Raw genomic sequence first — 12,695 nt, 5'->3', positions numbered from 1 at the left:
CGCTAAATCTCAAAAGGTTCATGATGCATGGAAGTGAGTTTGGGGACCATAGGATTGTTGTTCAAGTGTTAAATAATGAGGAGGACAGAACACTCGGCGCAAGGGGGGCCAAATCTTACCGCCCGAGCGTGCACTACTCAAGACCGTGGAGTCCAGAACACTCGGCGTTAAGGCGGCCAAATCCTACCGCCCTAGCGCCGCCTTGCGGGAAATTTCTTTGTTTCCTAGTTTAGAATCCAAGTTATTTAGGGAACTAGATTTTGATATCTTTTTGATTTGTTAATAATATATACACGGAATTTGATCGTTGTAAACAATTAATCTTGAGTTTTAATACAACTGATTGAATTTTTCTCTCAAATTCAAAGCTTGTTTTATATACAACTTTGTGTGTTTATCAAATCAAACTTATCAAAATTTAACATTTTGTTGTGTTTATTAATTGTTCTTCACTCAGGTTTTCAAAGACGAATTCTTTAAAGGTTCGTTTGACATCGATTGTTATCTTCGTGAATATTTGTTGTTAGGTTTTTCGTAGCTTAGAGATGAATGTCACAACAATTACTTGTTTCAAAAAGATCGGGACAACACAATGTTCTTTGTTTCATCGAATTCAGGCTTGACTCCGTTTTTGAGCGCGTTTGTTTTTCGTGATTAAAAAATCACATCAAGACATTTTTACAAAAATACCACCAAATTGTCACCAAAATTAATATGAGCTTGTCAAGTTATGCAATCAATTGTCACTTCCTTCTAGAGGAAACTACTCGAGAGATGTTAGCTATAGGATATTTGCAAATATTATTATAGAAAATTAAATTATTGTTCAAATGAAGCTCAAAAGAAACAGGCTTAAAATCAACAAATGACTACCGTATTTGGGTGTACAAATGAATGACCAAGAAAATTTCAACATGATACATCCCACCAATCACGTAAAAGAGCCTTATATCCTCTTATAAATTAGCAAAGACAACAAAAACCCAAATGAAAAACCAAAAATACATACATATAACACTTAAAAACAGTAATATATAAAAAAAAAAAAAAAAAAAAAAAAAAAAAAAAAAAAAAAAACCCAATATGCCTGTTCGAGAAGGAACCAAATCATTGTGTAACTTCTACCTGATACCTGTGTTCCTTCAAGTCCCATGTACAGATGATGTCATTTCAATTCTTGATTTATGTCTTTTTGGGATCAACAAATTAACGGTAGACCTTTCTGGTCAAACATGCCTTCTCATTGTGTCGATGTCACTCCATTGTGAGACCGATAAATTCAACGAATTCACTCTGTGCAATGGACCATGAACAACTCACTAGCCCGAGGCAAGGAAAGCTACAGGAGGAAGATTGGGAAGAATAGCATATCTAAATCCAAGCAAGAGAACCTCGGTCGTTGGCAACTTGGGGACGGCCTCTAGTTGGCGTAGGTGGCCTATTGGCGTTGAGCTCCTACAAATATATGACAAAAACAAGCAGAGGGAGGGAGAATAACTGAGCTTCATCACAAGATGAAAGATGAAAATAAGAATCACATTAAAAAATGAAAAGTAGGAAATAATTGTAGATACCTGCATCCAAGTGTCTTCTGTATGGCGTTCAGGAGAGGTTTCTGGAGATGAAATTGCAGGTGGCAATGGATGAATCAGTTTAGGTACAACCACTAAATCTCTACCAACAACCAAGATGGCACCGGCATTGTTTGCAGTACCTGCAGAAATGAAAAATAAGAAGATTGGACAGCTAATCTTCAAATAAATTGTGACAAATAAATGGAGGACATCCTGGCCAACCATACCACAATAATTTGTGGCAGAAAACAGTGTAATTAAATGCCCCTGTGCAAATCTTTCAAATCCATCCATCACACATTCATGTGCCCGGATAATCAATTGAAGATCATTGTTGTTACAAAATTCCTTAACGCGATCAGGCTGCAATGACGAAGAAACATTGATTAACTCCAGAAAAGTCTCACCAAAATATTAACAGAAATGGACCTTACCTTTGCAATAGACAATCAGTATTTAAAACTTGTCATAAATAATTGTCACACTCTAATCACAATAACTGTTTTTATCAGAAACTATTGTTCAGGAATGCTAGAAACAAGCACACTTCAGAAATTATGAGTTATACAAAAGCTTATGTTCTTGATTCATGCAATACCGTAATAATTATGTGTTCAATAAGCTCCATATCCCAAAGGCAGGCACACAGTGAGACAAATGATGTTTATGACTTTATTTATAGAGTGCTCTTAAGTGCAGTCTACGTAAACCTTCTCTCATAAGGCCAGGGAAAACATTTTGGACTTAGCTTCCACGAATCCCAGAGAGTATGAGGATTTAAGCACCTAAAACTGTGTCAGATGGTTGAACAGAACTTGCAGGCGTGAGATGCGAAAAGGGAAGCACTTAAGAACAACCCGGTTTTAGAAAAGAATCTTAACATAAACGTGAAGACTAGATTCTTTCTTCAACTGTCATTTCACAAAACCCACACGTAAATATAATCCACAGCTCTTAAGGACGTTATTCATGATGAAAAATAACAACCCGTCTTGCCCCCATCGACACAGGAAATGTCGCTTAATCGAGTGGCTCAGAGACAAACTCAATTTAGATTTTAATGAAAAAAACTAAAAAATAAAAAGAAATTGAACCTCCCAGTTTTCTTGTGGTGAAGGAGCCTGTATATTCCGAGATTGACTGAGCTTATTTCAAAAATCCTACATTTCAGTTTTGGAGCTTATAAGATGTTATCAACCAAGCACCACACTGAATACATCTTTAAATTCCAGAGACCAACCACTCCTTCGATGGAAAATAGAAGGCACATTAGAATTCAATATCCAACCGGAATTGGACTCTCACAACGCTATTAACTTTTTTGTGCGCAATTTTATTTGAATTGCTTCCTATCCTTGATTTGCTAACTGTGGTTTTTTTTAATTGCAAGTGCATCTGCAAAAATATAACTGTGATCTAACAAATCATCGAACCCAGGGTCTAAGACAATGCAGGCTAGAACAGTTGCATAGCTTGACCACATAAGGCCAGCCCGAAAAGAAAAAGAAAAGCAATTACACACAAATGCATTTAATGAAGAAAAAGATTTAAAAGCCTCTGAGTCAATAAGCACATTAGACATATTCAATTTTTTAAAAAAAGGTGGTTTGCAAGAAACTTTGCAAGAAATACCCACCCCAAAGGTAACCAATCCAGGACCTCTAGCATTTGGCCGTAATCCTTCTACACTATCATTTTCGGTGGGATCGGACCTACAAGGAAATATTCATATCGAGAATATCAGACACGGATGTTAGAAGAGCAAGAACTAAAAACATGAAGACAACAAGTATGCACTAACCACAACAAATCCATAAGAACAATTGATCCCGCTTCCATTGCAATGGGACGCTGAATATTGTCAATCTGTTCTAAATGATTTATAGATCTACCAATACCACCATGCATACAAATAATTTTCTTTTCAATCAATGCGGCCAGAGGGAGCCAGTTGAACAATCTGTTTATTCGATGCCACGTCCAGATTCCATCTCTCTCACCCTGTACAGAAAACCATCCTGAAGTCCATGACGTTATGCCATAAAACAAAAACCACCAACCAAATACAGTTTTTTTATGCATTACCATACGCTCAATGCACTCAATTCGAAAGCCAAAAAGGGCATTGATATCCGCAGCTTCATGATTACCACGAATCAAATGTATTTGATGGGGATGTTCGACCTACAAATCATATATATCACATACGCACTATTCGACAACTAATATGTGGGGGTGGGGGGAATATGGCACTAGCAAACAGAAGGGAAAAGTACCTTAATAGATAGGAGAAGAGTAATTGTCTCCAAGCTGTGTTGTCCGCGATCAACATAATCTCCCAAGAAGAGATAATCAATATATCTGACAGACATTAATGCAAATCAGTTTCTAGTACAAAACCTAACTTATGACATTCGAATAAGTACTTTATGTCGATTGATGAAAGGAGTCTTTTTCTCGCTACGAAGTTTTAGGAGTAGTTGGGGTTGGTTAGGGCAAGACAATATCATAACCAACGGTGACCAGGGTAACAATTTTCCTAAAAATACTTGAACAATACAGTCATGAAGTAGTTAAGCAAAAAAAGGAAAAACAGAGCAGCGGATTTGGAAACATCAATAGAAACAAATAATGAGTTAAAGGGAATTAAGAATGAGCGAGGACAACAAGAAAATTTCAATATAAGACAATTAGCATAGTTCTTTCAGAAAATAAAAGGTTTATAACATAAAGAATGTTGGTCCATCCAATAAAAAGACTAGAAGATAAATAATATCAATTTCATATCCTGAAATCCTCTCTCCGCAAAGCCAATTAAAAGGGATGAGTTAAAACTTCCTGGTTAAACAATAGCTGACATCAATTTAAATGGTTCAGACACTTCCACAGAATAATAAGCCAATTAATGTAATACCTACCACAAAAGTGTTTCTGCGATGAACCAATAAAATGAATTCAATGCTTGGACATCAAGGTTTAGACGGTGCTTATTGATCCGATGGAAATGAACATAAAGTTCAAAAAGTCATTTAGCCAGTATGTCAAAAATGTGTCACAAAAGAAGTAAAAAAATTGCATTAAACAAAATAATAACTTATCAAGAATTTTAGTATGCAGCGAAATGTTATAAGTTCTACAGCTTACGCTATATCACCAGCAGTCGAAGGGGAGCCATATTCATCAAAAAGCCGCATAAGATCCCCAAATTGCCCATGTAAATCGCCAAATATCTTAATAGGAGCCTTCAGCTGTAGGACAGTAGGTTCACCAGCAAATATTTTCTCAGCGCTATCACATAGATCTGCAATCTCATTGCAGTCCAAGAAAAAATGTCTGCGGACAGGAGGCTTCCAACCACGAGGTTTCAGCAGATGAGCAATGACCTGGGTGACGTGCAAACAGAGTACATAAGGCTGCTATTTAAAAAAAATGTGTAGGATAGACAAAAAAAAAATCGAAAATAAAATTGAGATGGTCAGTAGAACAACTTTGGGTGATGATGTACATATTATACTGAAACAAAATCAGAATAACAAGGAACATGAAAAGTTTAACTCTTTATCAGATTCCTAAGCATGAAATATTTATAAAAAGCACCCATATTGATCAGCAACGTGTGTCATATGAAGACATAAGGCAAAAAGAAAGCATGAGCAAGAAGCAGTGCACTTCTAGAACTCATCAACAACGTTCATCCTGATAACCTAAAACCTGAACAATGGGCAAAAGGAAACCTTCTTTGGCACACTGTTAATAGACATCTGGCGATCAAATAGTTTCCTAGCCGCAGTTGCATTATCAGGAGTCCCATAACTGACTCGTCTGCCTTCATTTTCAAACTGATCTATTGAAAGTTGTCTGACCATACCACCCAAAGCACCACCAGTCTCCGCAGCTATGACAACCTGCAAACATATTAATGAAAATAATATGTTCAAACACTCAATCATTATTACTTGAGATATCAAGGTTATGAAATATATATTATACAGATACTGACAGCACGATGATGTAGCCTGACTCCAGCTGGTGAAGAATTATTTGACACCACGGAGTCAGGCTTGAACATGGTAGATATCTGTTTTCCACTAGGAGTTGCCTCTGCCCCACGATCTCTATCTGACAGCTCAACTTCTCCATTATTTTGTCGAGCTTTTGCAGCTGCTAATGTCGCACTGATAGCCTCAGCTTCTGCTGCTGCTGCCTCAACCAAGTAGTCGGTGCCTTTACTCAGTCTTCGATGGAAGATATTTATTATCAGAAATCGAAGCAACACAAAAGGTGATTATATCACAAAATATAAACAACGATGAAAAATTTACCTGGATCCTTGAAGTGTTGCATTTTCAGTGGTCATATCTCTAAAAATGTCCACGTTGACAGGGGTAACAGGACTCCCCACCGATACTTCACCATCAGCAGCAGTGTCGGGCAATGGCACCCTTGTCCCATCATCAGTAAATCCATATCTACCTTGTGCATTCTCCTGCTGCATATTGGACACAGCAGCTGCGGCAGCTGCATGAGAAGCTGCACTAGTTGTTTCAGCAGCGGCCAGATCTTCAGCAACAAGTAAGTCGCGAAGTAACACCCCTGTGGTGACAAACATTCAAAGTGTCAATACAAAAAGTGGATATAAGTCAACTGATTTGTAGCATTTATCTCAAGATCTACATCAAAGCTTTAAAGAAACAGAAAAAAAAGCTTTAAAGTTGCATGCAACAGACTGCCCATGAGAAACCATGTACAACGGGTATCAATTTAGGAGCATAAAAACACGTACAGAGACTATTCATAGACTTGAGTAGGAATGATGTTCCATAAAATGGTATTGAATAATTGCAGATTATAATCTTAATCAACTTCTCAGCGTAACGCTAGGAGGAGGCGTGTAAACTGGCAAATCTGCCCGACTTCTTATATTTCAGTACACACTCCATGTTCAACTCTATACACACATGCAAAGGTTTTGGATGTGCATCTCTTAATTGCTTATACAATTCAGCAAACAAAAAAAAAGGGACAAAAAAACACCTCAAAAACATAGATCATTAACTTATGAAATTCATCATGCTTAAATTTTATATAGTTAAGCTGTTCTTATAGCAATGTTCCCAATCATTTATGATAAAGTACACAAAAAAACTTCGGTTGATGATGTCACCATGAGTTCCAAGTTATCAACCAGATCAAATCATGTGTAACTTGAAAAAAACTTCCAGATTGTTCAAAATTCAAAATATGGATGATACGAAATAGAAAACCGGTAATAACTGGAATAACCGCAATAAAAATTAACGTGTTCCAATCATGAAGCATTATCATATCTTACCACCACGTAGACCACCGTAGATGAAGATCAAGTCACCAACAGCAGCAGCAGCATGCCTACAACGCCTTGTCAATTCAACTTCTGCATCACCACCAGCAGCATCAGCACTGTATCTACCAGTTCTTGGACTTGTAACAATGGACTTTGTGTCACACCAGACTCCTGCTGCTGTATCCAAAACTATATAGAGAACGAAAAAGGTGATATTTTTAGTAGTACAAAAAGAAGTGCTCTTTTAACGCAACTCAAATTTATGATATGTACAAGGAGATCGAACTAGAAAATTAAATAAAGACATATACCAGCGACACTTGAGGAGTCCTCCACCATGCGTCCGCCTCCAAGTGCCCCCCCAGATACATGAAGTCGTGCATTAACAAAAACCTGTAAAAACGATAGATTTCACATGGAAAAAGGGACAGTAATTATTTGATTTATTTAATTTCACAAAATAAAAATACGAGAGTTATCAAATATTCATAAAGAACTTGCCGCTGCATGTTGGTATCTTGGAGATGGTGAAACACCGGGAGCAATTGCCCATTCCCATCTGCCATCTCTATGTTTTGCTAGACCATATGCACTAGCTAGTGGCTGCATAAGATCATTTTGATAAAAGCAGTTACAATACTCTTAAAGCAATCAGAATGTTCACGACCCTAGAAGACCAAACTCTTCAAGTTAAAAACAATTGAAATCTAGATGCAATGATAAAACCAACAGTTATTGGTGCCATAATTAAACGCGGGATATAGGAAGAGTCAAATAGAAAAAACAACCAAAGCTTTGAATATACTCAACATTACTAACAATAACATTTGATACCACTTAATGAATCACCAAAATAAACATCTGGTTGATCAGAAATGTAGTATTATGTGTTGGGTTTTAAATAAATCATGCACTTGGGTAATCCATGATGACAGAGAAAATATGGAAGTGGAGAGCACCATAAGTTACACACTTGGGTACTCATGTTATAAATTAAACTCATAAAGTCTCATATTATGTTACCCTTCGGTACAAATTTCAATTAACAGCTTCGGCAATGTAGAACCATAAAGAACTCAAATACATCCCCCCCCCCCCTCCTCCCCCCTGGTTCCCAAGGCGGTATGGAGAACTAGCAAAAGCATGGGAAAACCGCTTTTAATTATCATGTGAGTAACCAAATGTCAAATACACTAAACAGGTAAGCATAGTGTTAGGATTCCATAAAAGAACACGAATCATTTATTTTCTTTACAAAAGAGTAATAAATCCCGTGACAAAGAGAATTCATAAAACAAGGTCAAGTGGATCTCAGCAAGTCTTAAATCATGCACGATGCATTCGCCATAGGACTCCCACTAACCACGCTATTCGCATCCCTCCCACCAGACAGTAGAAGAAGACCATCAGAGCGAGCACTTGTTGTTGCATACCTGCAAGCAGAGACACATGATAAATATCAAAATAGGACACGCTCATACAATTTCAGAAAACCATGAGATGTCATAAAATATACAAATTTTCTCCAGTGCAAATTTAATAAATCTGTTCGGTATAGGCTAAATAATGAAACAAGACCACTTTTAAGAACCAAATTTCTAGTTCATAAAACTGATATGGAGAAATCCAATCATGGCAGCTTAACAAAAAGAAAAATTAAAAATAAATCCAAGTCGATGCAAGAAAACATTAATTCAAACCCATCAAACAGAATACAATCTTTAGAGCACTCAGGTATTAACTCAAGAGAAGCATTTACAGGGTGAATTCTTGCCTCCTAAGTTGTCACATCCAAGATTCTTCCAACTCAAACCCACATCATCACACTTGAGTGACAATTTACATTTCAGTAACAAACAGAAACCAGGCCTTCTAATTTGGAAACTCCAATTTACGTAATTCGTAAACATATAATACGTGAACCAAAATCTTGGGTGCCGTTTCATGTGGGGATATTTTGGGTTTGTGATGTCACACATACAGAGAGAGAGACAAGAAACACCTATAGAAAATTATTGGGCCAAAAGAGAGACAATAAACACCTATTTTCATTCAATCAACTATCAAGCAAGATCAAATGAGACATTCCGGTATGAAAAAGACTTTTCCACGGTAAGGACCAAACAAATGCGAAAGCACACAACAAGAAAGCACTGAGGAAACTTTAAAACAGCCAAGCTTAGGGAAGCAATTTTTATGAAAAGGTTTCATGCTTTTCATATATTTAATTAATAAAACGTAAAATCCTCCCGAACAGCACAAATGAACCACAATGTTTGTTCACAACCATTTATTTGCTGAGCCACTGCAAAGGAAAGTAATAAATACGAAGCCCTTATTCAGCTCAATGTCTATTGGTAAAAGAAAAAAAAAACAAGGCAAAAAAAGAGAAGGAAACCGAGAAGTTTCAAGGAAAGAACATAAATGGGAAACAAAATTCTTCATAGAAATGCTCAGATTAGCTATGAGTTTTAAGAAGTTACATGCATGGAGGAGGACTTTCACCCTCTGGTTCCAGTTTCCGCCATTCATATGGCTTTGCAGCAGTGTCTAGAGCCCATACATCAGCTAAAGCTCTTTTTCCTAAAAAACATTCACGAATTATGGCCAACAAAAATAATATAATGCACCAAGAAAGAACAACTGATCATGCAACAAACCGTCATTTCCACCGATTGCCATGAGATAACGTTGCCCAACCAGAGCCATGACATGTCCATAGCGTGGCCCTGGTCCAGGGCCCTGAACCACAACCCTAAATGAGAGGTATTCAGTTTTGTGACTATAAAAGACAACGATAACGAATATACAACTTTTTTTGTTTGTGCAAGGGTAAAACATTTTGCGCATATGTACATGCATTAGTAGTTATCAAGAGAATAACCTGTGCCATCTAGGTCGTATAGTGAGGTCCAGAACGTGAAGATCTTCTGAAGACAAACCTGCTGGACCTATCCCACCCTATGATAAGAAAACAAGAAAGACATAAATATTCAAATCGCAGAAATATAAATTGTCAAACTTATGAAGACAATGCCATGTGTCACCTCACCTGAATAACGACCATAGTACCCACCGCGGTGGCAACATGAGCTGCCCTAGGTGTAGGTGGTTCTCCTATTGGGGTAAGTCTGACAATTAAATCAAAAAAGTTTATTACAAAACACCAAATAAAGATTCAAGTTGACATGTCATCGTAGTTATCTTACCTAGACCAATTATTTGTCAACACATCATAACAATGCACATCGGCCGTGGCCCCAGCCAACCCTGTGATCATATTGATACATGTGTGTGTCAATAATAGGTCAAAATTACTAAAACAGCCGTTTTCACAGTTAAAATTAAAGAACAGTGAGCACCATCCTACTTCAATAATGAGAATTGCATATTTGAATAGCACTTAAAAGAACTTCTTCATACCAATAATATGAACCGAATAATTTGCCCTTACTTTCTCTTTATTAAGAAACTTCAAGGATGAAACTCACATATATTTCAGCTTAATTATACTTCCATCCATTCTCTAAAGAAAGTTTATAAATGTTTAAAAATTTCTATATTAAAAATCACAATTCAAGTAAAGAAAAGGCAAAGGATAATATAAATAATAATAAAAATCCTCAATTCATTTTGAATCTCCGAATACAACAAACATACGGATTCCTGCACTTCCGGCAGAGGTAGGAGTTCCTGGTGCTGCAGAATTCCCTTCCAGCGCCGTCGCCCCACCAAACAGGATCAATCTCGGTCCAATATATCCAGGACTCCCCACCTCCCCAATAGCCGAAACAGCCGTCAGGGTGTGACCACACCGTGGTCCTGGGTCATCATCCTCCTTCTCGATATTGACGTTAACTACTCTGTATTTAGGCGCAAAACGGGGACCCGTCACCGCCTCCCCTCCATTACTACCAATATCATCATTGCTCCTATTACCATGTTGCTGTTGCGGCCCTGAGGATTGAGATTCCGAAGGCGCGTCCCCATCATTAGCAGTGGAGGGCCGCTCCGACGGATATTGGTGCGGCTCGTTCCCCATGGAAGAATCCGCCTCCATTTCCACCCAAAACCCGCAAATTTCGAAACCCTAAAACAAGATCGGAGCTTGAATTCTCAGCAACCCGCATTCTCAGCAATCATTTTCGAATATCCCTATCCCAGAAACTTATCTACTCCCTCCCTCTCCCGCTATCCACATATATCCAAAGCGGTGAAGAGATTAATACAAACAACGAATCCCAATCGTTTCTCTGTGTAAAAAATTGTGCAAGTGTATGTACGTATGTGTATGTATGGGTATGTATCTGTGTGTGCTTTCGGAGGAAAAGGTGGAGAAAAGGAAAGGAAAATTTCAGTTTTCTTCGGTTGTTTCTGTTGTATGTGTGTGTGAAAAATGTGTGCACGATTTTTACGACTCCGACCACCACCGTCCCACACGGCGGCGGTGTGACGAAATTTAAGGAATGGTAAAATTGTAATTTCAATATGTTAGAACAAGGTTGTACCGAATTGCATCTCATGTTGTACTTTTAAGGAGGATGTTCATATCTCAAGTTTAGGTAAGATCACGATGCAATTTAGTCGTTTTTTTTTTTTATCAATTCAAACATAATAGGGTAAATTGGAGATACGTTTTTAAATCAAAACATAAATTTATCTTAATTTTTTATATTCAAAAAACTTTATTTAAATTCCCTAAAACAATAAAAATGACAAAAATATCTTTATATTTGTTGAGTTTTAGTGATTGATTTACCTGAGCCAGAAATGATATCAGAACAGAGGTAAAAATATTTCAAACATACAAAAATATTCTTATTGTGTAACTAAATGGTTGAGGAGGATCATTTTCTCAAATAATAAAGATCCGAATACATGTTCGAAATTAATTATTTGTAGGAATTATTCCAATAATTTAGAATATTTGAAACAAAAAGATCTAACAAATATTAAATATCAGGAGCAAAGTGGGACTTATCAGAATCCAAAGGTAAATTTATGATTCAGTCTAATAAATTCCTGAAAATAGTATTGGATTCCTCTAAGCTCTTTGAATATCTAAGGGAAATCTAAAATACGGTACATAATTATGGTGATATGATGCATTATGTACCACAAAAAGTGGGGAAAAATCCTTAAAAACAAGAAGACATTCTTGTATCATTAAATGATATTCAAATAAGAATCCAAAATCTAGAACAACGAACAATTTCTAGTAAAAAAGATTTAGAAGAAAGGTTATCAGCATCTTTTGGTACTGAACCTTTATTACATCAAAGAGGGATGACCAAGGTTATGCCAAAATGTTTAACCGATGAAGAAAAAATGATCAATATAATTAAAAATATCTCATAAAAGAAATTAATCTGATGAAAACTTTAGAAAAGATTGGTCTCGATGATCTCCAAGACCTTGCAGAATCTTTTACAAATCTCATGGTCGTAGATTTGAAGATGAACGAAACTGGAGGTGAACCACCTGCAATAACCAGGTCATCTTTTCATGAACCACCAAGGGAAATTATGAGATCTCGTGATACAAATATGATAGGACCCCAAACGAACTTTCATGTTGGTAGAGAAGCACGCCCAACGAGAACAAGGTCAAGGAGAAATCAAATTTCTTTACACCAAACACCCTATGGAAAATATGTTTTGGAACATATATATCCTTATAGAATTATTCTTAACCTTGATGTACTAGACTTCAAAAACAGAGAAAATCTCATTGATGACTAGACAACAGCTGTGAGAATCACAGCAAGAATATTTGATCTCAACAGAGAAGGATTCATT

General features: G+C 36.9%; 1 protein-coding gene across 2 annotated transcripts; it reads right to left on the bottom strand.

The window, feature by feature from the left end:
* Positions 1–837: 837 nt before the first annotated feature.
* LOC140980500 (serine/threonine-protein phosphatase BSL3-like) lies at positions 838–11,414 on the bottom strand. Of its 2 annotated transcripts, XM_073446343.1 has the most exons (21): positions 10,558–11,413; positions 10,107–10,167; positions 9,950–10,028; positions 9,782–9,858; positions 9,558–9,652; positions 9,381–9,480; positions 8,261–8,330; positions 7,399–7,500; positions 7,209–7,290; positions 6,907–7,086; positions 5,897–6,167; positions 5,575–5,809; positions 5,309–5,479; positions 4,719–4,957; positions 3,851–3,935; positions 3,660–3,758; positions 3,376–3,575; positions 3,211–3,286; positions 1,802–1,937; positions 1,575–1,714; positions 838–1,455 (listed from the first exon to the last, which is right to left on the bottom strand). In XM_073446343.1, the coding sequence occupies exons 1-21, from the start codon at positions 10,955–10,957 to the stop codon at positions 1,372–1,374; spliced, it is 2,982 nt and encodes a 993-aa protein (XP_073302444.1). In that variant the 5' UTR covers positions 10,958–11,413; the 3' UTR covers positions 838–1,371. The 2 variants fall into 2 exon arrangements, with proteins under 2 accessions (XP_073302444.1, XP_073302443.1); XM_073446342.1 differs by having other exon boundaries at positions 3,376–3,758; positions 10,558–11,414.
* Between the last annotated feature and the right edge of the window lie 1,281 nt (positions 11,415–12,695).

This window comes from Primulina huaijiensis, chromosome 7 (assembly GCF_012295235.1).
Source record: "Primulina huaijiensis isolate GDHJ02 chromosome 7, ASM1229523v2, whole genome shotgun sequence".
NCBI lineage: Eukaryota > Viridiplantae > Streptophyta > Magnoliopsida > Lamiales > Gesneriaceae > Primulina > Primulina huaijiensis.
Note: the sequence above shows the minus strand (reverse complement) of the source record. Positions and strands in the feature narration are given on the sequence as shown.